Here is a 26,566-nt window from a genome sequence, read left to right as displayed (position 1 = left end):
TGCTTTGTTTTTTAATTCAGAATTTGAGTGCCCTTTAATTTAGAAATATCTCTGTCAGTAACTGGTATATAAAATAGTTCAAAGAGTTGAAAATACTCTTAAAATGATCTCACCATTCTGAAGAATGAATACTGGATAATTTTAGGTGGGGAGGCTGAAAGACTTTCTTTGAGGATACAAAGTAAATATTTTAAAATTACCCCTTATCTGATTACTTTTTCAGAAAAAAGCATTAAAAAATAATTAATAAAATAGCACTTTAAAATCGTTTGTGATATCTTGCTCATATTAATATGTAATCCAAATTCCAAGAAGAAAGACAAAACATATAGATAAAAGGCAACATTTGAGTAGATAAGGAATGAGTGTTTCTGAAAATTGATGAAAAACATGAACCCACAGATAGAGAAAGTACACAAGAATAATAATGTATACAAATCTCATACAGGAGTAAATTTTTAAAAATCCTAGACAGTATTGCACCAAATATAGTTTATATAGAAGGTTATGGTCATTGTCATATCATGATCATGTTGGATCTATTTCAGAGATGCAAAATAGGTTTTACATTAGAAATTATCTCTATTTAATTCGCAGCATTAACAGATTAAAGGAGAAAAATACTATCACCTCAATAAGGGCAGTAAGAGGATTTTTATAGAATGTGGTACCTACTCATGATAAATTCTCTTAGTAATCTAGAAATAGAAAGATATGTACTAAATCTGAAAAAGAGTATCCAGTTTAATAGTAAGGAATATCGTTAATAATGAAACATTAAATGCATTTCCATTACTATTGGGAATCAGACAATAACATTTGCTTCTATTCAACTATTCACAGAATCTTTGATTCTCTACACAGAAATCTCTAAAGAATCTATAGACAATTATTCATATGATTAAGAGAGTTTAGCCAGTAGCTGGATATAAGTAAATAGACAAAAATCACGTGGATTGCTATATACCTGCAATAAAATCGTTGGAGACTATATCTTTAAAAAAAGTATATTTATAACTACAACAAAAAGATAAGGTACTTAGGAATAAACTAACTAAAAATGTGTACACATTTTTTGAAGAAAATTATAAAACTTAGCTGAAAGATATTTAAATGGACAAATACATGGAGACATGTCATATTGATGCCCAAAAAGATTCAATACCATAAAAATATCAATTTTCCATTGTCAACCCAATCAAAATTGATTTATAGAATCAATGCATTTCTAATCAAATTCCAACAATGTTTTTTATTTTGGGGGAACTAGGTAAACTAATTTTAAAATTCATATGAAAAATAAATGTCCAGGTACCTAAGTTAAAGAGACTTGTCTTATCAGGTATCAAAAACTTGTTTGTGCTAATCAAGACTGGTGTTTTGGTAGCCAGATAGCAAACTGACCAATAAAGAAAGTCACCTATGAATATATGGAAATCATATTTTGTTAAGAGTTGGCACTCATATTCAGTTGAAAAAGATGGACTGCTGAACAGTCCATCTGCTTGAAAAACTGGGTATGTGTTAAGAAAAAATAATACAAACAATGTAAAATAATTAAGACCAGATGGAAATAAACTTGACTATGAATAATGAAACTCTCACACTTCTAGAAGAAAACATATGAAAAGATCTGTTTGACTTTGGGGAGGCAAGGACTTCTTAAGCAAGACCCAAAATGTGCCAGACATACAGAATATACACATTTTATTATATTTCATTATGAAGTTCTGGTCATTAAAGACACCATGAAGAAGGTAAAAAGATTGCAGAGGCTTGGAGGAGATATCTGTAGTTCATAGAACCAACAAAAGATTAGCATCTGGAATATATAAAATATTTTGATTTTTATTATCTTTATAGATTTACAAGAAAAAGAAGCCAATAAGAAAATGGGCAAAAAAGCATAATAGGCATCTCACAGAAGAGGAAACACAAATTGCCATGAACACGGAAAAATCCTCAACCTTCTTAGAAATCAGGCATATGCAAATGAAGATCATAATGAGATGCCATTATACTGGCAAAAATAAGATGTCTGACAATATCAACTGTAGGTGAAGATGTGAAACATGGGAACTCTTACACGTTGCTGGTAAATGAGTACAACTATTTTGGGGATAAAATGCATTATTTTTCAAGTTGCATATATGCACAGTTTATGATCAGAAAATTCCACTTCTACATGTATGCCTTAGACAAACTCTTGCACATGTGCAGTTATAGGAATACTTACAGCAGCAATGCAATGACAAGAACTGGACAAAAATTACTGTTCATGAAGAAAAGAAAGAGTAAATAAGTTGTAGTATAGTTATAGTTTTAGAAAGCTTGAGAATAAGCAAAGTGAAAGAATATAATTACATACGAAGGTAGGGAATGTCAAACACAATTCAGGATTGTAGTTACCTCTGGGAATAAGGAAGAATGGGATAAGAGCTTACAGATAGCGATACAGGAGTGGTGACGTACTAGTACAGAATATAATGGTGGATTCACAGGGATACATTTTATTATGTTTTGCAACTGAAATATATATTAGATATAGTATTTTATATGTATCAAATTTGATATAATAAAACTTTAAGCCTCTTTGATTTTATTTTTCTCTTAAATTCGAGTTTTAATTCACTAATTTTCTTTTTACCGATTATTTGATAGTCTTCCTAATTCAGCTGCAGAGAAAGCTTATAACATAATGCTTATAAAGAATACAATTCCTTGAATGCGATCATCATGCATTGATATAAAATAGAATGCACACTATAATTCCTACTTGGTAATAGAAATATCTTTCATGAAAACACGTATAACCAGTATGTATGACATCACAGTTACAGTGGAATGTCAAATCTCATTTCTCTGACCTCCCTCCTGCATGAATAGCAGGAGAACAAGAAATCTTGCCTTTGCTGGGATCCCGCTCCCTAGATTTTGCTTTTAGGAGTCCTTTTGGGGTGGGGAGGAGCGGTGGAGACAAGGGAATCTCTCAGGGAACAGGAGGTGCTGCTCCAGGGCCCACTGTAATCCCTGTCTTCCTCCCCAGCTGCCCATTGTCACTGTGTTGTCAGTGGTTTATTTCTCATGCTGCTGCCAGCCTCTAAATTGTTGAACTCTAAATCACACACAGGCCACACACCACAGTCTGCTATTTACTTCCTCTGGGATCAACTGTTTTCTTTTTCTGGCTTGCAGAAAACTTCCTTATTTTGCTTCTTATGACTGATTGTTTTGATAAAGGATATAGCAAATTTGTTGGGGGCCCTAAGAGAGAGATTTGCCTTTATTCGATAGCCCTTTCCTTTCCAGTGCAGGGCAGGGAGGAGAGAGAGAGTGAGACAGGCTGGGAGCTGGGAGCTGGGGCTAGATGTGGGGGATGGTCAGCGAGGGTCTCACACTGTTTCTGGATCCACCTATTGATGCCATTTTCCCCCAGGCTCTGCTGCTCAGTCGGCTCCATTTTCCAGTATTCTCACTCATGGCGATTTGCTTTTGGGGTTCCATTATTTCCTCTACCAGTTGAAGACCACAGGAACTCTTAGCTCATTGGAGAGATCTATATACCCCTGAAATACATACCTATCACAGGGCTTCTGGGTCCCATGACAATCATTCAATCTGTATTAGCAGACTTGATCATTCTATAACTTTGGGAAGTTCCTGATACTCTCTGACAGAAGATAGTTCTAAACAAAGTTCCCAGAGGATTTTTAAGGATTCATAGAATCCACCTCCACATATCAACCTAATACGTGTAGTGTCCTATCTCTGACCTGACCCCAAATAACACTCATTTGACCTCATAAACCAAAAGTGGGGTGATAGCAAAGTGTAAAGAGGGTCAAATGTATGGTGATGGAAAGAGAACCAACTCTGGATGGTGAACACACAATACAATATACAGATGATGTATTACAGAATTCTACACTTGAAACCTGTATAATCTTACTAACTAATGTCACCTCAATAAACTTATTAAAAACACATAAATAAAAAGAAAATGGTGGGGAGAAAGACTATACCAAAAAATATTAATAATGGTAATATAAGGGAATGAGATTGTGGATGACTTTTAACTATCATTTTTATACTTCTTTTAACTTCTTAATTTTTAAAAAATGCACATTGGTTAATTTCATATTGATAAAAACAAGCCATGAGAGAAACAATTTAAAAAAAGAAAAGAAAAGAAATGGAAAGAAAAGAAAAGAAACCTACTATGTTCCCAGAAGTTTGCTCAGTATCTTCTGGTGGTTACTGCTGTTAAAAACGTAAGATAATTCTTATCGCTTAGAATTTTTCATGATTACAAAGGCTTCCCTAAGTAGATATTTCAACTTTAAACCTCATTTGGGATGTTACACTGTTTCTTAAGCAAACTTTTGTTCCCTTCATGCTGCTGCCAGCCTCCAAGTTTAAAGTTTTTTTTTTTTTTAATTATTTACTTATTGTCATTTTTTTCTCCACATCTGTCTCTTTACCATGTCACACAAAATGAATCATCTAACTGTAATCTCCTTGGTGTCAATATCTAGCTACAGAATAGAATTCAATCCCTTTTCTTCTATGTGACATTATTTCTAGGGGCCTCTTATCAGAGCAAATTCTCTTCCTTTCTCATTAAAGGTTATACTGCCAGGGAAACAATAGCTAGTCCTACACATGTGACTAATAAAAGCCAGACATTTGATTAAAAGTGAATAGCATTAGAAATGTGAATTTCCATAATTATACTCTCCTGTCCTTCCCTCCAAATAACTGAATGCTATCTAATAAAGGGTGCTAGGAAAAATGCCAAAAAATAAAAATTAGAAAGATATTATTTTATGAGACAAGTATGGAACATTGGGAGTTCAAAAATAAAACATGTTTCTGCTTAGATGCATGATGATTTCTTAGATACCATAAAGCATAAGTGAAAATATATATATTTTAAATTCACTTTTGCTAAGTCTATTTTCAAAAAATAAACATGCTCTATTCATGTTTGTTTATCTAAATATTTATAGTAAAACCTTGATTCACAAACAATCCATATGAAAGACTTCAAAATGATATACCTGACAGAATTGAGATCATTGAGATATATATTGCTCATATATATGAAATTCTCTCAAAAAGCCTGTGAGATAGATGAGATTGATACCCTTATTTTACAAAAGAGGAAGCTAAGGATAGAGAACGAGGTACAGACACAAATGTACTCAGCTACTCAGTCATGGAGTTGAGAGTCAAACTTCAGATGTCTGAATCTACTGTCCATGTTGTTTTTAACAACTGCGCCAAGTTACATCTCTTCATGGAAGCCTGGACAGATCTTAGCTTCTTAACAACTAATTTAAAGCTACCACTATAAACTAGTTTTGCCACTATCTGTTATTCACCCCACCCTCACCAATCCCTCTACCTACGTTAATACATATCTGCTTTTAAAAAGCTAGAAGTACATTAGACTACGTCCTGTGTCCTCTAGCTGTAATATCTGTTTGAGCCCACATTGCAGGCTGCCCTGTAACCAAGCTGAGTGCATGCAAAGAAAGGCAAACTTAGCAGTGCAATGTAGCAGGCAGAGGGAGGCTCTGCGATTGATTTTCAGTTGGCCTCTCTCAGTTTGCATGTCATGTAGACTCTTAGAGCCCGTGTATACTGACCACTATTGGGGTGATGGCTGGTGAGGTACCTTCACAACAGAAACAAGGGGATGGAATGTTAAGCCTAGTGCTTGAAGGAAGACAGGGCAGAGACTCAAGCCAATGAGAGCTGAGGGGTGGCAATGCCAGCAAGAGGGATATGGCCAGTGCTCCCAGAGAATATTGCCTGAGCCCAAAGAATTGACCACAGGTTCAGAACTGCAGATGTAGGAGGCGGAATCAGTTGCAGACACCAGCCCAGAGGCCAGCGTGTGCTGCCAGCACACTTCTGAAAACCAGCACTCTTTCCTTCAGGTCAGTAAGACACGTAGCCTCCTTTGCACACACCCAAATTCCATCTTAAGGAGAGAAGCTGGGAAGGTGAGAGGATAACTGAGAGACAGAATTTTTACCCAAGGAAGATGAACACAACTAAAGGAACCATGTGACTTTTTAAAGCAGATTAAACTTTTAACCACAGATGATAAAAAGGACAGTTTTTACCTTCAATAAACAGCAAATAGAGGGTAGGATGATAATCAATTAGTTGTGGTTAAAGCAAAACAAGTTATTTTCTTTGCATACTCCAGATGCAGTATAAACTACACCTCATCATCCTTATCATTGGCACTCACTGAGAATCACTTTTTCCCAGGCCCCTATATGTATTATCTCACTTAATTCTCACATAAACCCTGTAAAGGAGGAACCATTATAATCTCCATTTTACACAAAAGGAAAACGAGGCTTAGAGGGGTTAAGCAATTTACATAAATTCACATCACTAGCAACGTATCATGTTTCCCTGAAAATAAGACCTAGCCGGACCGGATCTTATATTATATTAAAATAAGATGGGGTCTTATATTAATTTTTGCTCCAAAAGACACATTAGAGCTGATGGTCTGGCTGGGTCTTATTTTCGGGGAAACATGGTAGCTGGGACAGAAAAGCTGATTACTGATTTGAATGTTTTTAATTTAAAAATAGTTAAAGTACATTTTAGATGAACTGGATTTTTGAAATTTGAAGATGTTCAAGTGGAAGACTTCTGAATAAAGAAAGCTGGCTGGGTCTGCTTGAGTATTTGCTTTCTAACTTGCATTTGAGATTTTAGTCTTCAGGCAAATTTTAAAGGAAACTTAAGCCTAGAAAGGAGCAGTCAGGATTCTGTCAATTTTGATGGCAGTGAGGTCATAATACGTGTTCACTAGAAAGACACTTTCAGTCCAAAGCAAAATAGAAGACCATTGTCTTCTCCCCTCAACTAAGAAGCCTCTAAGGCAGAAGTCTGCAAGCTATGGTTTTTGAGTTAATCAAATCTTGGTTGAATTCCTCTTCAGCCACATAAAAACTATGTAAGTCAGTGACTACTTTAAGCTCATCTCCATAAAGTTAACATGGCAACACGTCAAATAAGTATTAAATGAGGTAACATTTGTGAAACCCTAAACATGTTACCTGCCACATAGTTGGTGCTCAAAACTGTTAATTTGCATCTGCCTGTCCTTTTTTTTCCCCCAATGAATCCTAATGTTACTCAGTTCTCTGTGGCTTATTATATGTAGTCAAACAATCACTTTAATTCCCAGATTTTGTTTTTGTATTTAGCAAAAGCAAATGTGCACTTGCTGATTTAATACCATAGGCTACAAAGACAGAGCAAAATAAATAATGTCTTGAGGTGTATTTATCAAGTTTAGAAAATGCATTCACTTACCAAATCACTAAATTCATTATTGCCTAGGTCAAGTCTTTCCAGCTGGGCCAGTTTGTGCATTGACCTGTAACAGATGGAGAAAAATACTGTTGTGAGGCAGTGCATGACACATTACACCAAAAGACGTTCCATCCATCCCCATGTCAGATTTACCTGATAGCATAGTGCACAGAAATGGGCATATTTTTCAGCGAGAAGTAAACTGCAAATATACAGTAATGTATGCAAACTGTCACCTGAAAACTTTTAGTAGCTTACCATGTTCCCAAATGCCACTCTATAGTTGGAGTACAGCGTTGGCTGCTTAAAAACAACCTGGGAAGCTTGTGAAACAGGAGAAGGTACAGGGAGGAGACCCCACATCTATATTTTTAAGAGTCACCACAGGTATGGGAACCAATGGATGAATCCAGTTCTTAGCAAAGCCTTCTACAACCCCACAATATAGACACAATTTCATCGTGAATCTTGTCATTTTCTACTTCCCTAAATGAATGTCCATTAGAGACAAACTGTTTTACGCACTGTCTCCTCAACATATTGGCTTGGAAGGTGCTACAGCTCTGAACAGTTGCAAAACTTTGGGCAAGAGTTGCTGCCAAGTTAGAGGTACCTTAGCACATGCTGTGTACACAGCATTTCTCAAGCCACTCTCGAGTACAGCATACAACATAAAAAAGATAGTGTTTTCCTGTGTCAAATTTTTTCTCTCCCCACTCACCTGAACGCTGTCCTTAAGTCCTGACTACACAGAAATTCCAGAGGCATAATTAACTCAAATGTTAGAAATTTTAGTTCTTTCACCTTTAGAATGGATATAGCGATTTTCTTATGGGGATTTTATGAAATGCTACTATAATCCAGACACTATCAGGCACTCAGAAATGCAAAAATGTATGTACCTTTTCTTCACTCAGCAACTGTTATCATAAGATTATGTACCAGATAATCTTCTGGGGTCTGGGGTACAGCAGTGAATAAAAGAGACAAAAACTCCTGACCCAAAAGGACTTTACGTTGCAGGGTGTGTGTGTGTGTGTGTGTGTGTGTGTGTGTGTGTGTGTGTGTGTAGGGGGGATCATAATAAATTAGATAATTAAGTAAAATAAAAGAATATACTAGAAGGTTATATGTGCTATAGAGAGAATTTAAGCAGAGGAGATTAGTAACAGTGATAAGAAATAATAAAAAAACCAAGAAAAATAGTAACAAATGAGGAATAACATGTAGCGAAGGGCCAGCTCATAAGGTCATTCATGTCAGGCCAAGGAGTTTGAATTTTCGCATGAAGGTAATGGAAGCCTTTAAGGTTTAGAAGCAAAAATTGATCAGATTTGGATTTTAGAGAGCTCACGCTGGCAGCTGAGAATGATGTGGGAAATAGGGAGAGGATGTGCTAGCAAAAAGGACAAATAAAAAAGTCCTGCAAACCATGTGGTAACGAGGACGACTGATCGGATGTGGGAGGTAAAGGACAGGAGGAAATTAAAGGTAGTTCCTTGGCTGAGTAGCAGTGTGGGAATATTGGAATGGAGTAAATCTGAGGTAGAGATAGATTAGATGCAATGAATTCTATTTAAAATACTATAGTGGCTTTGAGGTAAATGTGAGAGGCTTTGATTAGAGAAAATGAGTGTGTGTGAGTGTGTGTGTGTGTGTGTGTGTGTGTGTGTGTGTGTGTGTGACTGGAGCTCAGGTAAAAGGTCTCAACTGGAAATAAAGGTCTGAAAAATAAATGTGATGTTTCTTATCTACTGTACCTGAAAATTATCTCTGCTTTTTAACACACATACCATTTGCTTCCTTTTCCATGGTTTATGTGACATTTACCACTTACTTCCTTTACTGATTAGTTTTTTTCCTATGTATATGCCCTTCTCCACCAGATCTTAAAATATGTTTCAAGGTGCCTAGAAGGGCCTCTATGGGACCACCAACCATCCACAGGTTGTGAAACCATGCCAACCAGCACTGTAAGCAAGGATCTGCCTCACCTCTTGCCAAACCTCTACTACTGAGTAGATACATCTAGGAAAAGTGGGTGGGCCCCATGAGGAAAGAATCAGATTTTATTCTGAGCCTGGGATACTGAAGAATGGTAAATTCTTGCAAATCTTGTTCCTAGACCACACGTCCAACAAGCAAACAATGAGCACCAAGACCTTGGGAGTCAAGGAGAAGGACCGAGTGGCCGAGATAGCAAGTGAGTGTGAAATGACCACAGGGAGGAACAGAGCCACCTATAAGTGCATTTGACTTGACTCTGTAGCATTAGGCAACGTGGGCTGAAGACCACAGGCCCTTCCACAATTTTCTGGATTCTATGAACCTTGTAGTTCCCACTGAACTCTAATGAGAATATCATCAAAACAAAACAAAACGAAACAAACCAGATTTTTTCCCCTCAGATCTAGTGAGTGATGACCAAGACAAAATTAATTTTATTAAATGAATAAATAAGTGATAACTTGTGCCTGAGTATACTAAAACATATTCATTAGCTATAGGATTTATCTTTTTTCCAAGCTAAATATTAGTGACCTCTTAAATATCCCTTCTGTGATAGTGTTTTCAGATCCCTAAACACCTGGGTTATCTTAATTTAGACCTAAAATTTATCAGTAGTTTTCTTCCAAAACAGGGCCAGGTCCAAATCCGGCACTCCTATTATCATAAATAAAGCTTTAGTTGAATGCAGGCATGTCCGTTTGTTAACATTTATACTTGTTTTGCACTGCAATAGCAGAATTGAGTAGAGACCATATGGATTACAGAACCCGAAACACTTCCTATCTCTGAGGACCAGGTGGCGCTCAGAGTTGAACACTATTCTCTAGATGTGGGCTGACGAAGACCATGTAGAAAGAAACTATTATTTTTTTTTTTATGTTTCTATTAGTGTAGTCTAAGTTTGATTTCTTTTGTGGGGGATAGGTAACCTCTATGTGACTACTAAGCCGTTTTCTTTTCCCAGTAGTTTTAGGCTACTGCTTTTGAAAGCTTGAGTTCATAAATTCATACCTAGAAACTATACTTTAAATGTATAACATAGCTCCCCTACCATTCCTTTTCCATTATTTTGAACGGGCACATTTTTTTTTTCTTTTGCTTGTTCTGGAATAAAAATTCTTTCCCATGAGGTTTTGTGAACTATTTCCTGAAGCTTAAGTTCTGTTACTTAAAATATCTTTTCTTCTATTTCAATTTTATTTCCGTTTATTTTTATAATCCTAGTTTCCATCATTGTTTAATTACTATCATCAAAGTTTCCTCCCATCATTATATTCTTACTTCTGTTTTGGAAGTTGTCTTTCCAATATGACTACTTAACATCTTATAGCTTTAAAATTATAACGTTTCTACTTTTGTTTTTGAAGATGTCATTCAATATTATTTCTTACGTTTTACACTTTTCAAAATGACTGTCGTTACACAAAAGGATTTCAGCCAGTCTGTAACATAGCCTTCTATAACATTGCTTTTCTTGTTCAGGTGCTCATTGTTAAAATATAGTCATTCTTTCAAATTGTCCAAAAACAAAAAACAAAAAAAAAATCCATGTTCCTTTTAGATGAACATATGCAGTAGGTTTGTAATGTCATCAGGATACAAGCAAGTAAAGCTTTGTCAGAAAAATAAAATAGAACTCATGATATTTTTATGTTAGTATTATTCTTTTTGGGCCCTCATTCACTCAATTTATGCTTCTTATGGCAGGTCCCATGTGGACACTGGAGTTACAAAGATTTCTGGGCCTCAGGGTTTCTCAGCTTCAGAACTACTGACATTTTGGACGTGTCACTTCTGGAATATACAGGCCTACTGTGAGCCTCGAAGGCTATTTACCACATCCTACACAGTCTCTACTCTGAAGACTTATTTTCTAAATGGGAATGACCTTTAAATGAATAATTACTTCATAGGGTGATAAGTGCTGGAATAAAAGTATGTATAGATTGCCATAGGAGCTCAAAAGAAGGAACACCTAACAGTTCAGTAATTAGGGAAAACTTTAAGAGACGTGACATTTCAGCTAGGTTTTGAAGAACCTTGTTATATGAATCACATGAATTTGCACATATGAAAAGAAACAATGAAAATAATATCCTTAAAGGACATAAAAGGTTTTGGTTCAAAGAAATTCTAAAAATTCCCATTAGAGTTTGTTGTAGGAAATCCTATTTTCCTACCGTCATGAATGGATAAGGGGATTTCTGGGATGTAGCTGTCTTGTACACTATGGAATGGCTAGCAGCATCCAAAGCCTCTATCCACCAGTTATCAGTAGCACCCTCTGCAGTTCTCACCACTAAAACACCTAGAGATATTTTTGAACGTGCCCTGGGTTGGGGTGAGGGGGACAAAATCACCTTGAATTGAGATCCACTCTGGGTCTAGAGAAATACTTCAGGTCTTTATCTCCTCACCTTACTGATTGGGGGGAGGGTGAAATTCTTATCCTCATTTGTTTACCTCCTTACTATACTAGGCAGGCTACCCTATGGCCTGTCTTTATGCAATTCAAGCCAGCCGGCTGGAGAGATGTACTCGTTTGACTGCACTTTCTTCCTTACCGTAAGAACATGTGGGTCTGGGGCCTATCTTTCTGTCCCCACAGGGATCCCACTGGTGTGATTTCCCCTTACAAATGACTGGTCTTGAACACATGATCACCACCATAGGTCAGTGAGCAAGTATTAGGACTTGGTCACAAGTTTGGGCTATGTTCTCAGTCAGTAATATTGACAATTTGATCTCTATCTAGCTGAACCAAATATTGTGGGATATAAAACTGAAAGCAACAAAGGAACAAGACAAACAAAGAAACAAAAACTCATAGACACAAACCATAGCTTAGTGGCTACCAGAGGGAAAGGGGGGTGGAGAGAGTGGTAGATGAGCTTAACCGGGATCAAATATATGGTGATGGGAGGAGAACTGACTCTGGGGGGTGAACACACAGTGTGATATAAAGATGATGATGAACACACAATGTGATATAAAGAATTGTACACTTGAAACCTATGTAACTTTACTAACCATTGTCACCCCAATAAGCTTTAATTAAAAAAAATATTTTGCTGATTATTTAGATTCATTTGTAAGTTCACCTGGTTATCTAATGGAGCAAATTCTAATGAAATGGTTGTATTAAATGATGTTTACCAACCTATGGTCATATTACATATGTAAAAATTGTAGAACTGTGTAAAATTTCTATAATCAATGCTCTTATCATTGCTGTTTCTCCTGCCTATGATATTCTTCCCATAAATCCCAGAGCTGGTACCTCTTTCTCATCTCAGCTCATAAGTTTCCTTATGACACAAGTCCATCCCCACCATCCAAAATAAATTCTCCTTCTTGACTTCACTTTACATATATTTTTACCCTGTTTCCTTTTCTTCTTAGCACTTACCACTGAAAAACATCATATTTTTATTTGTTTGCTAAGTGATTTTGCCCTGGTAAATTGAAGCTTCATGACAGCAAGTCACAGCATAAACAGCTCAATCAGTGTTTGTTTAATGAAGATATTCATACATGTATGAATGAATCTTTACCAGTGAGAAGTACGAATTGTAGAATATTTACAAAGACACAACACTCAATTTCTACCAGGCATCTACAATTTACAGTTGTCAGTGAGATATCCTGATAGGCCTGTTTTAATGAATACTGTCAAGAATATACATTAGCTCACGTATTGCAGAATATGCATGATGGATGAAGGTAGACAAAGCTGAGGTTCACCAGTTCCTGGATAAATCTAGTGTTAAGTTGACTCTCTGACATTTCTAAGGATAGTTTTTGTTTGTTTGTTTGTTTGAATTCAAATAATAAAAGAAATATTAGGTAAGTTTTTCATTTCTCTGAATATCTGAAATACAGCAACAAAACAATGTATGTAGAGTAGTTTAGGACATGGAGTCTAGATTCAGACTACCTGGGTCTGAAACCCAGTTCTACCACTCGCTGTTTGAGTCTCAAAAATTTAAGCACATCTTTGCATCTCAGTTTTCTTATCCATCATATGGGGAGGCCAATAAGAATCCTTATATCATAGGGTTATTGTGATGACTAAAATACTTAACATAGGTAAAGCACATAGCTAGTACCTGACACATGGTAAATGCTCTGTAAGAGTTAGTTATGAAAATACTTAGGAAAGGTTTTCAGAGTTGGAAATAACTTAAGAGATTGTCTAGGTCAGAGTTTCCTAAAGTTATCTTAAGGATTTACAGGTCTTGCTTGATTTTTTTTTTTAAAAAAAATTCAGATTGCCAGTGCATTTTGGCAAAGCTTGCTGAAAAAATGTTAAATAGATTTCTTGCTGGCAGGACTTCTCAGATCAAATATAAAAATGTTTATTGTGATTCTCTAACAGATGGAAATAGTTTGGACTATTTCCTGTTTATGTGACCAAGAACATTTTTGTTTTCTTTCCTATAGTACATTTCTTAGACGAGGACAATGTTCAAAAAAAATTTTTTTAAAAGATGATAAAATTAAGTTCTTGTCTATCCCAGTCCATGAAATCACAGATATACTTAGTTATAAAAACACAGGCCTACGTGTCTCTAAGTTTCTTATTATGAGTATTTCAATTTCATCAGATCATCCTCATTTGTCTACTTGGAATTCTGACCTATTAGAATTTCAGATCACCTCAGTTCCCAATATTCACTTCAGTCTCTCCTTGCATTTATGGCTGGTTTAGTCATGACACCCTGGCCTGACTTTTACAGTTGTCTTAAAGACCATGTTGTTTTTTGCCCTTTGGCATTATTCACTGCAACCTCAGTAAAGGGAAATGCTCACTTCTCAGGAGAGGAGAATTGGTGACTTGCTCAAGGTCACACAGAAAGTCACTGGGAAGGTTGACAAAGAATCATCTCCCTCTCCCAGCACAGGCCAGGAATCTAAACCTGGCCTGATTTCTTTGGCTTGACCATTGTGCAGATCTTATTTATTTATTTAATTTAATGGAATGTATGTGGTCTACAGCTCACTCTAATCTATAAAAGGAGTCAGTAAACTTTTACTGTAAAGGGCCAGATAGAAAGTGTTTCAGGCACTGCCGCCCATATGGTCTCTGTCTCAACTACCCAGTTCTGTCCTTGTAGTGCAAAAATAACCACAGATGATATGCGAACAAACGGACCTGGCTGTATTCCAATAAAGCTTTGTTTACAAAAACAAGTATGCCAGATTTAGATGATTTTTTTAGGGTACATGTTACTGGAATCCAGGAACATTTATTTTTAATACTGTAATTTGCTTGCATTTGTGAATATTATTAAGTCCTTACTAGTACGCTATTACTTTATAGCATTTATCCAGTTGCAAAACTAAAAAAAAAATTCCAGTTGGAACAATGATGGAAAATAATGCCATAACTAGGTGCATCTGTCACTTTGATAAAATTATACAATCTATGATTTTCTTTTCATCAGATTCAGAGGTTTTATGTATTTAAATGTACAATTACCTCTGAAACCATATGAAGTTGGCAAGAAAGTTGTTTGCCCATAAATTCCCAGTGCAGTAGCTCAGGTTTGCTGAGTTTCACATGATTCTGCAAATTTTTGGCATGGACTTAATAAGCATTATTGGCTTTCACATTCCAGCTTTTAATTTGTCTTTCGAAGGTACTCAAATACTCTCTCTAATTAGTGACAATTCATGGCACAAGGACAGAAAACTCGTTTCTGCTGTTACTGTCTGATGCATCACTCTATTGAAACTTAGAGTAAGAATACACTGTCTTTCCACTTTCTTTCATCTCTGTCCTACGTTTAATGGACATTAGCATTTTAAAATTTAGACCTATAAATTTTACCACATTGTCATGTTATTCTCTTGTTAAGAATCTCTCTTTAAATAAATCTCATATTATAAATTTTTGAAACAAATTGTTCTTGATAGCACAGGTACTAAATTTTAGAATGCCCAAGAATTGACATTCTTTAAAAACATAACAGCTCGCACACCTCATGTTAAAGAAACATCAACCTATCATCTTTTAAAACTAGGAAAAATTAAAAATCTAGTGTCCAATGGCAGATAAAACAATTTCCATTATCAAATGCTTTATATAAAAATTTCCCTTGGTTATTATTATAGCTTAAACTAATGTCACTGATAATGATTTTTATATACATGACATCATTTCAATTCAATTCCCCCTAAGAACAACACAAAAAGTCAACTGGCTTCCTGGAATCTTCCAGAAGGCTATGTAAGCAAACTAAACATCTATTATTTTGTCAAAAAATACTGTGAAGACGTTATTTTTTAGACAAGTTTGTTAATGTTTCTCAATTAAGATGTTCTTCCTTGCAGTATTTAAATTATTAGAATAAACATTTAAAATATATAATTTGCATCAAGCTGTCATGCATTTCAAGTATTTGCTTTGGAAATACTTTTTTCCTTTTAAATATTTAAAATTTAAAGGTTTAAATGATTTTGTGATGTCTTATTGGAAAATTTTTCTTTCCTCTAATTACTTACTCCAATTTAATGCACAGCACGAAGAAAAGATTCTGTATGAAGAAATAAACTCACAAGTAACCTGTCAAGAATAGTTCTAGTTTATATAGTAAGGCATACTTGTTAAATGAAGTAGTTTAAAGTGACAAACAGAATCTTAAGAATAGCAATGGGATCTAAGACAAATTTCTGCACTACTTCTTATAAGCCTGAATTTCATGCCTCTCTAAAGTCTTCTTGGGTTTATAACCAAAAACCAATCATTCATTCACTCTGTACATGAATTTTGCCACTGGCCAAACATTGTGCATTCCTAATTGTATAACAATGCAGCAAAGATACAATCGTACTTGTAAGGGTTTTTGAGTGCTTTGTGGTGAAAAGATACCAAGTAAGCAGGAACTATGACAATATTATCTGCCGGTGGCTGTACCACTGGAACTGAAGCTCAGTGCTTACACTGCAGCAGGCCAATCAGAAGGTAAAGGGGTTGGGGGGTGGGGGATGAGGGTGAGGGGGATCAAATGTATGGTGATGGAAGGGGAGCTGACTCTGGGTGGTGAACACACAATGTGATTTATGGATGATGTGATACAGAATTGCACATCTGAAATCTATGTAATTTTACTAACAATTGTCACCCCAATAAATTAAAAATAAATTAAAAAAAAAAAAGGTTATGCGAAACATAATCAGTTACGAAGATGCTCCTTTTCACTACAACATATTGCAACCTACATTATATGCTCATGAAGACATTTTACTTCTACTTAAAAAAGTACTTAAGCAGAGTTAAGCTATTTTAAAACTTCTATAGATAACTGAGCAGGGAACAAGATGTTTCTTTTCTAAGAGACTCCTTTAACACACACAGGCACACACACATACACAGGTGTTTCAGGCACCATGTCTCCTCCTATACATCCTATAAAAATGTATTATTTGTTACATTGGGCTTTCTGAATATCAATTCACGTACTGCTATGTAGATTTGGGCTTAGACTGCTGATACTCTGATGCATAATATGGATGCAATTGTGTGACTAACATGTCAGAGAATTTGAACTTTAGAGGACAAAGGTCTTTGAAAATAATTTGACAGGTAGCCATGGTGGGTTTCCCAGGCAACTGTAGTTTCCCTGCCCTTTCTTGCTTGACAGCAGTCCTTGCCCTGCATCAGAAACTAGAGATGCCAGATAGTCAGTAAGCAAACCTTCTTTGCAGTTAGGACATGAACATATGATGACTCAGTTCTGATCACTAGAACAGGAAGTGGAATCTTTTGGGGAAGAGTCTCAGAAAGAATTTCTTTGTTGATTTAAATGATGCAGGGAGGCACGAGAATTTTTTCACCTGTCCTCCTTTTTTTTTCCCATGGTTGGATGAGAATTTGGTGTCTGGACTTGCAGTGGACACTACGCAACCATGAGGTAACAAGTCCAAGGATGAAAGCCAACATAGTGGGGATAGCAGTATAAAAAAAATGAAAAAAGCCCAGGCTTTTGATAAAATCATTAAGCTACTGAAACCAACTCTGGAACCATTTACCTTGAAACTGTTATAGGCAACAATATATCTACTATTTAAAAAGTCACTTTTACTAAGAATTCTGTTTCTTATGGCCAAAAGCATCCTTCCAAATACATCCATTCTACTGCACTGTTAGGTACCTATTAGAGTGTGTCACATAGTTTGTTGGTGGCAGATCTAACACAAAAATAGAGCTCTCTTCGGTCTCAGAAGAGTCTGATCAGACACACCACACTTTTTCAAAGAAATTAATATCTTAGTATTTTATCAAATTAAGTATAAATTTGCACTTGCGATAGTGAGAGATAAAGTACATTTTAAATAATTTTAAAAGAAATAGAAAATATATACAAAAGTATTTGCATGGTTTTATATGTTAATCATAAGCTTAAGAAAAACATTTCTACAAATAATTTAGGGTTAAAAGTGGTTTACATTTTTTTTCCTTCCCATATTTGACTTTTCAATATTCTAGTTTCCCATTTTAAAAACTTCATTTGCAAAAATTATTGTGTGGATTTTGGTGTGATTTCTGATGTTTATATTTTCTGCTTTTCAGAAACCATGACTGTGAATCTATACATATTGTTTTTTCTACTTTTTATTACTTTATAGTTTCAGAAATCAGGTAAATATGTTAATAATTTTCAATCTATATTCCTCTTCTTTTTTACATTTATTATATCTTCAAAGAAAATTACTCCACAAATCTTTTTCTCTAAGTTCAGTTTCTCTTTAAAGTAATATGCGTCTTAGAATCAACTAGATATTTTTATTTTATATAAAGTTATTGCTACAGATTCTTCCCTTACCATTTGAATGCTAAAACCTTTATTACTGACATATTTTTATAGTGTCTATCAATACATAGAAATACAGTTAGATTTTATTTAGTATTTGGAATGATGTGTGCTTTCTATAGGTTCATTTAAAATAGCAACTTAAGAACAAATTTTACTTAGTATAACTTTCTGGTTGGCTTTAACCAAGACTTTTTTTTCCCTATGGATATAATTTGGCATGAAGATTATCATGCTAAAATATGATTATGACAATCAGCATGTAGGAGTTGTAAAATGAAATATAACATGATAGCTATCAGAAATAATGGACTGTACAATAGAAATAATGGTAAGAAATCTACTCTAAGTGAGATCATTGTGAAATTGTGCCTAAAATGAAAACTCATTTCAATCAAAGAACTGTAAAAGACACAGAAGTCTAATTGCATTATTTCTTAAGGATTATATTTATATAAAGTAAATCTTTCTTTAAAAGAGTCATGTTCATGACTCTTCAAGAGTCATGAACATACTCTCAAGAAAAATTATATTTCTGAACCTGAATTTTTCTTGAGGAAGGTTGACTTTTTGTCAACCTGAAAAAACATTTAGCTGATTGCCCAACGGGAAAAGAAAAGCATATTTTTTCATATCATTGTTCTCATTGTAGACAAAATAGCAAGTTAATGATCTAGACTCTTTACTTCATACTACACCGATGCTTCACTTTATAAATTCTCTGCAAATTAAGCCTTTTAAATTCATTAACCAAATAATTCTTTCATTGAGAACTAACATCTTCTGAGCACATTAGATGCTAGGCTAAGTGTTGTGACTAAGATGTGGGTGTTACCTTCAGGTGCCTCACAACCTATGGGAGTGGTCATAAAAACTTGTGATTAACAATAATAATGAATACTATGAGGTTTTTATGTGTGTGACACTGATTCAAGATTAGCAAAATAAACACAGTCCCTGCCCTGCCCGGAGGAAGTTTACATTCTATCAGAAAATTTAATAATTAAATGATTATAAAATTGACATATTAGTTCATTATGGTTGGGATTCATACCACCTAGAAGATGGTAGAGTGCTATGAGAACTTGCAATCCAGTGCCTGATCTAGAGATGGCTTCATAACAGATAGCATTGGAAGTAGGGCTTAAGAGACAAAGAGATCACTAGATGGAGAAGGCAGGAAAGGAATTCCAAGCAAAAACAAAAACAACAACAACAACAAAAAAACCATTCACCTAGGTATTCAGCTAGGTATTAAAGTATTTAACATTTTAACATGGTCTGGAAATAGCTCAAACAGTTTTTGGCAACATAGTGGGGATCAGAAAAGTTTTTTGCTTCTTTAACGGTAATGCCAACAACAACAACAAAAAAGAGACAGAATGTTCTTTTTCAAGAGCAATTCACTCATGGAGAAGACTGGTTCAGAGACTTATTTCTGTGTCAGGCTACAAAACGCCATGCTTCCAAGGTCAAACTGTAATCAGGACCCCATTCTTAGGGACAGAGAACCATCAGTGCGAAAATAGGAAGATGGAGCTTACTTTCCCTAGAAGGAAAGGAAGGACTGAGTGCCCCAATAAAGCAATGGTAGAAAGAACTTGTCACTTACTTCCCTATTCCCTATTTTCATGGATGTTACCACTATTCTCCACGTAGCCTGAACGGAAACTTGAAGCCATTCTAAATCTTTGTTTTGATCACCCTCCAAATTAGTAAGTTATAAGCATCTATTTATTCTATCTCCATTACATGTCTTGAATGTATGTTCTCTTTTCATTTCCTCTGCCTGACCCATATGTCAGAGATGGCTTTATATCAGATAACATTGGATTTAGGGCTTAAGAGATGAAAAGGCCCTTAGCTCCTCTCACTTCTTAGTTTACTTATCTCTTAGTTTATTCCGTTACTTTTTGGACTATGGTAAGCCAGGCCTTTGGAACAGCCTCTTCACTAGTCTACCTGCTTCCATTTTCATCTCCTTACAATCCATATATATCATTGTTGTTAGAGTAACCCCAAAATAATTTGGTCATGTCATTTCTGGGTTCAGATATCAAATTATCTCAGGAAAACATCCTACATTCAAGGAATCTTAATTTACATTGATGGTTTTACTGCCTGCAAAACCCCTATACATATTATAATCTAGTCATAATGAGCCATTTATACTATTCTAAATAAGTAAGGTTCTCTAATGGGAGCCATTCATTGGTAGATTTAGCGTTGGCGGTCAAGAGGCTAAATTTAGCTGCTTTAAAGATATCTCAGAGGAGTCCTCAGATTAAAAAAAAAACAAATCAGAGAATAATTGTATTTTCATGAGAAGGAATTGTTAGGGAAAGTATTTGTTATGATTTTACCTCTTGAAAGATTATTATGTTATCAAAAAATGTCATTTTTTATAGATCAGAAAACTAACAACAAATCTATGGATTTGTATGCAACAAATATGAAGTCTCTCATGTGAAATGACCTAGAAAATAATCTTTAAAAATCTATGTAAGGGATATGATGTACAACATGATGACTATAGTTAACAGTACTGTATGATATATATCAAAGTTAAGATAGTAAATTCTAAGTTTTCATCACCAGGTACAATTATTTTCTATGTTTTGTTTTCTTCCCTTTATTGCATCTATATGAGCTGATGGATGCTAACTTATTGCAGTAATCATTTCACAATATGTATGTCAAACCATTGTGCTGTACGCCTTCAACTTACACAATGATGGACGTCAACTGCATCTCAATAAAACTGGCATAACACTGATGAAAAAAATCTTTGAAGAAGTTTGTTATAAACACAAAACATAATATATCCAAATAAAAGAAAACTTTAAAATATTTATGCAAAGCAGCTTGTCCTAGAACATTATTGAAGTAGGAGCTAGAGTTTGTCACTATTTCCTAATGTAAGGGCTATTAAATTAGAAGTAGATTCTGAGTTTCACAGTCAAGACCTAGAGGTAATGGACTCTCTATTTGGTGACTTCTTTTCTAATTCCATGTGATGTGTTTTTCTGAACCAATCAATACCATTGGCTCTTCTCTCTCCATACCAGCCTACAGGCAACAGACTCATTAATGATATTGCTTCTTAGTTAGAGCAGGGGTTTTCAAATTATGGTCTGCAGGCCAAATCTGATCCACTGACTATTTTCATATGGTCTGTAAATCAGGGATTTTTTCCCCTGTTTTTAAATAGTTGAAAAAGACAGAGAAGAAGAATACTTCATGACGTAAAAATGACATTAAATTCAAATTGCAGTACTCACAAATAAAGTTTTATTGAAACACAGCCATGCTCATTTGTTTATATATTGTCTGGCTGCTTTTGTGCTACAATGGCAGAGCAGGTGTGTTGGAGACCCTACGGCCTGCAAAGCCTAAAATAGTTACTATTTGGCCTGTCGCAGGAAAAAGTTTGCTGATCCCTGAGTTAAAGTGATACCTGTTACGGAATGAATGTGTCCCCCAAAATTTATGTGTTGAATTATACCTCAGTGTGATGGTATTAGGAGATGGAGCCTTTGGGAGGTAATTAGGTTTAATGAGGTCATGGGGGTGGAGCCCCCACATGGGATTAGTGTCCTTATAAAGACAGGAAGAGACCGGACCTCCCTGTCTCCCTGCCATGTGAGGACACAGTGAGAACGGGGCATCTGCAAGCCAGGAAGAGGGCCCTTGCCAGGGAACAGAATTGATTGACACCTTAATCTTATACCTCCCAGCCTCCAGAACTGTGAGATATAAATTCCTGTTGTTCAAGCCACCGAGTCTGTGGTATTTTGTAATGGCAGCTTTAGTTGACTAATATAATACTCCATAGTTGAAAATTACAGGCTTGAGTAATTTTTTTAATTGGCTGCCCAGCACCTGGCATTCTGGTAATTCCTGCTTTAGGGGTCTTGAAGGTAGGAGGCAAACCTTGCCTACTGAGAAAGGAAAAAGCCCCTCCCGACATTTGACACCTGGTAGCTAGTCTGGTTGTTGCCTCTTAGGCCTTGGTACTTCCCTGCTTACCATAAACAGTTTCACAAAATATCAACCTCAGTTGAGGACTCTTCATGATCATGATGGAACAAAGCAAACACAAGACAATTACAAAATCATACCTGAATAGAGATAAAAAAACAAAAGATCTTGTGCTTCTATTACTGGGAGGGACTGCTGCTTCTTCTTCAGTGGCAACTCTAGCTCTTTTCCATTCCCCTGCTTTCATAGATCAGAAATACTAAAATCTCCAATAAACACATGCCCAACTTTCAGAGAATACCCAGTCCAGAAAAGACAACCACATTCTTGAATCTTCTCTAACAATCACCTACAATAAGGCCCTTCTAACTCCCTCTTACTGAGATTCTCCATGGGTCTCAACGGTATGCAGTCTCCCTTGCAGTAGCAATGAATAAGTCTAACATTGGTGAGTAGGTGTACTGGGTGGTCTTTGCCTGCTGGATATCAATGTCACTTTTAGAAGCCAGGTACCTGGTTTTCAAGCCTTTCCGGCATCAGTGAATTGAGCACCCAGGATATCTATGTCAAACACATGCTCCATACTTGCCACAGAAGTTACTGACTATGGAGAATTCATTATGGCTTGAGCAGCAGCCGCAAAGCCAATAACAAACAGAAACTGTAGGCAGATGGTGCAGGAGCAGTGGTCAGTACCAAGTGCTGGCAGGGTGCCAGTTCAAAGGGTGGCATTCAACATTCAGTGGTGGCGACAATGGCATTATACCACACTGTTATTTTTAAAATTGTTTTTGCCTGTTTTCTAACTTTTACTTGTTGTCTTATTGTCAATTATTGCACTTATTCAATGTCCTCTCATTAAAGTCTTTTTAAGCTTAAATTATACAGTGTTTGTTATTGTGTGACTAGCTATGTACCTGCTAATACTGTAGCAATATTCTATATAATTTCTCTATGCAACTTCATGCACTTAGTGACTGAAATATAATTCTCGAGTCACAGATGCTCTTGTAAGTCCCAGGTCTAAATATTTTATCGTTTAGTGAACAGCTCCTTTGAATATACCACATGAACTTCCAATTTATCATGTTGAAAACAAAATTCGTCACCTTTCCAGATCTCCTCTATTTCTTGTTTGTGTTGTTGATACCACCTAAATCAGAAACCCATGACTAATTATTCACTAGACTTTATGTATTCTACTCTCTCTGAAATCCGTTTCTTCACATCTCTAGAGCCATCTTGATAGCTCTAGTTCAAAGCTTTGTTTCTCCCATGGATTACTTCCTGGCTTTGTAAACTGGTTACCATGTCTTCCATCATGCTCTCTATAAACCACATATAAGCCAGAGAAATTTTCATGATATTGGCAGAAAAACAGACATGGTAGTAGCAGAAAAACAGATATAAAGACCAATGGAACAGAATTGAGAGCCCAGAAATAAACCCACCTATGTAAGGGCAAACAACTTTTGGCAAAGGAGCCAAAAACAAGTGGAGAAAAGACAAAAGAGAAAAGAAAGCCTCTTCGGTAAATGATGCTGGGAAAATTGGAAAGCCACATGCAAAAGAGTGAAACTAGACTGCTATTTGTCACCATAAATAAAAATTAACTCAATGGATCAAAGACCTAAACATAAGGCCTGAAACAATAAAATATATGGAAAAAAAACCCCACAATTAATTTCTGACAATTAAGTTCATGAACTTGTTGCAACGATGTTGCTAACCTTTTGAGATGTCAGAGGGATTATTCATTATAAATTTGTATCAACTGGACAAAGAGTTTACCAAGCTTATTATTTGGAAGTGCTGAAAAGGCTGCATGAAAAAGGTACACGACCTGAACTTTTCACCAACAGTTCATGGCTCTTGCATCACGACAATGCATCAATTCAAATAGCACTTGGAGGGAGTTTTTAGCCAGTAAACAAATAACTGTATTGGAACAGCCTCCCTACTGATCTGATCTGGCCCCCAATGACTTCTTTCTTTATGCGAAGATCAAGGAAATATTGAAAGGAAGACATTTGGATGACATTCAGGACATCAAGGGTAATGCGACGACAGCTTTGATGGCCATTCCAGAAAAACAGTTCCCAAATTGCTTTGAAGGGTGGACTAGGCATTGGCGTCAGTGCATAGCTTCCCAAGGGGAGTACTCTGAAGGTGACCATAGTGATATTCAGCAATGAGGTATGTAGCGCTTTTTCTAGGATGAGTGTGCGAACTTAATTGTCCAAACTTGTAGATACTACACTTATGGATCTTAGGTCCAGAGAGATTTTATGAATTTGACCTTAAAGGCAAGGAAAGTAAAAAACAAAAATAAATGAATGGGACTATATCAAACTACAAAGCTTGTGCACAGCAAGAGAAATCTTCAACAAAACAAAGAGGCAACTAACCAAATGGGAGAAGATATTTGTAAACAACACCTCTGATAAGGGATTAGTATCCAAAATACATAAGAACTCATAAATTCAACAACAAAAAAACAATCCAATTAAAAAATGGGCAGAGGACTTGAACAGATACTTCTCTCAAGAGGACATACAAATGACCAAAAGATATATGAAAAGATGCTCAACTTTACCAGGTATTGAGAAATGCAAATCAAAACCACAATGAGGCATCACTTAACACCTGTTAGAATGACTATTATCAACAAGACAAGTAATAACAAGTGTTAGAAAGGTTGTGGAGAAAAAGGAACCCTCATACACTGCTAGTAGGAATGTAAACTGGCAGAGCTAATATGAAAAACTGTATGGAGGTTCCTCAAAAAATAAGAAAAGAGTTACCATTGACTCGACGATTCCTTTTTTGGGTCTCTACCCCCAAAATCAGAAAACATCTATCTGTAAAGATATATGTACCCCTCTGTTCACTGCAACATTATTCACAATGGCCAAGACATGGAAACAACCGGTGTCCTTTGATAGATGATTGGATAAAGATGATGTAGCATACGTTACAATGGAATATTATTTGGTCATAAGAAAAGATGAAATACTGCCATTTGCAACAACATGGATGGATCTTGAGAATATCATGCTAAGTGAAATAGGTCAAGATGGAAAAAGTCAAGAACCACATGATTTCACACATATGTGCTGTAAAAAACTGAAGGCAACAAATGAAAAACTCATAGACAGAGACAAGAGTATGGTGGTTACCAGAGGGAAAAGGGGGAGTGGGAGGTAGAAGAGGGTAAATAGGGTCAAATATATGGTGACGGAAGGAGATTTTGACTTCGAGTGTTGAACACACAATGCAATATATAGATAATATATTATAGAATTGTATACTTGAAACCTATAAGATTTTATTAACCAATGTCACCCTAATAAATTTAATAAAATTAAAAAAGAAGAAGTCAGAGAAATCTTTTTAAACTGCAAGCCATATGATATCACATAGAAACTGTCTTTTGGCTCCCTTTTGCCAGAGCAAAGTTGCTTCTAGAATAAATTCACACAGTATGGTACATGGAATGTGTAATGGTGTCCATGTTTCTGTCTAATAGAGATCCTTTTTTGGTCTCTATTCTAAGCAGGGAGTGACTCTGCTAAAAATGATATTTAAAAACCTTTGCCATCCCCATAGTACCACAGTGCCACAGTATAAGTCGATTCCATGAATCATTTATTCAGAAAATATTTATTGAGTGTCTACTATGTACCAGGCCTTAGTCTAATATATAAGAATATAGCAGAAAGTAAAACCAGAAAGTCTCTGCCATCATGGAGTTAGTGGGGAGAGATGTCTCAGAGGGAAATGAACATAAATATACAATATATCATGTGGTGGTAAGTGCTATGGAGAAAATAAAGCAGCACGAGAATGACTGAGAGTATTAGGTGGTCAGAGAAAGCCACTCTGAAAAGTTACCATTTTATCAAAGTTCTGAAGGAAGTAAGGTAATGTAATGATGTAATGTAGTGTATATAAAAACAAAAGACTAGTGGATAAAACCATGAGTTCTGGAGTTAGACTATCTGGGATCAAATATGAGCTCTGTCACTTGTGATCTTGGGCAAGTTATTTAATTGCTCATTGCCTCAGTTTCCCTGTTTGCAAAATGGGAACCATATGCGTACCTACATTGTTGGGTTGTGCAGCTTAAATAAGTTAGTAAAAAGTGTTAACTTGTAAATTCTCAATAATATAAATTATTGTTATTTTTGAAAAATGTATACTAAAACAAAGCACTGAGGTTGGAAGTAAAACTTTCAATACCACATAATCTAATCAATAATTTGTAGACAATAGGGGAAACAAACTTTTAGTAGAAACCAAATAATAATGAAGGCTCAGAGGCTAAACTTTGAGCATGTTTGTAAGCAACTACCAAGGAAAGTTTCATATCACGCATCCTAATATTTATTGACTATCTGCTATGTACC

General features: G+C 35.7%; 1 protein-coding gene across 1 annotated transcript in view; it reads right to left on the bottom strand.

Annotated features, from left to right (window-relative positions):
- The window catches only part of LRRC7 (leucine rich repeat containing 7), a 364,327-nt gene that overhangs the window by 152,761 nt on the left and 185,000 nt on the right, over positions 1 to 26,566 (bottom strand). The window contains 1 exon segment of the mRNA XM_033115988.1: positions 7,351 to 7,414. Within this exon segment, the coding sequence (XP_032971879.1) occupies positions 7,351 to 7,414 (64 nt within the window).

The sequence above is a fragment of the Rhinolophus ferrumequinum genome, chromosome 9 (assembly GCF_004115265.2).
Source record: "Rhinolophus ferrumequinum isolate MPI-CBG mRhiFer1 chromosome 9, mRhiFer1_v1.p, whole genome shotgun sequence".
Classification (NCBI taxonomy): domain Eukaryota; kingdom Metazoa; phylum Chordata; class Mammalia; order Chiroptera; family Rhinolophidae; genus Rhinolophus; species Rhinolophus ferrumequinum.
This window is presented reverse-complemented; position numbering and strand designations above follow the sequence as displayed.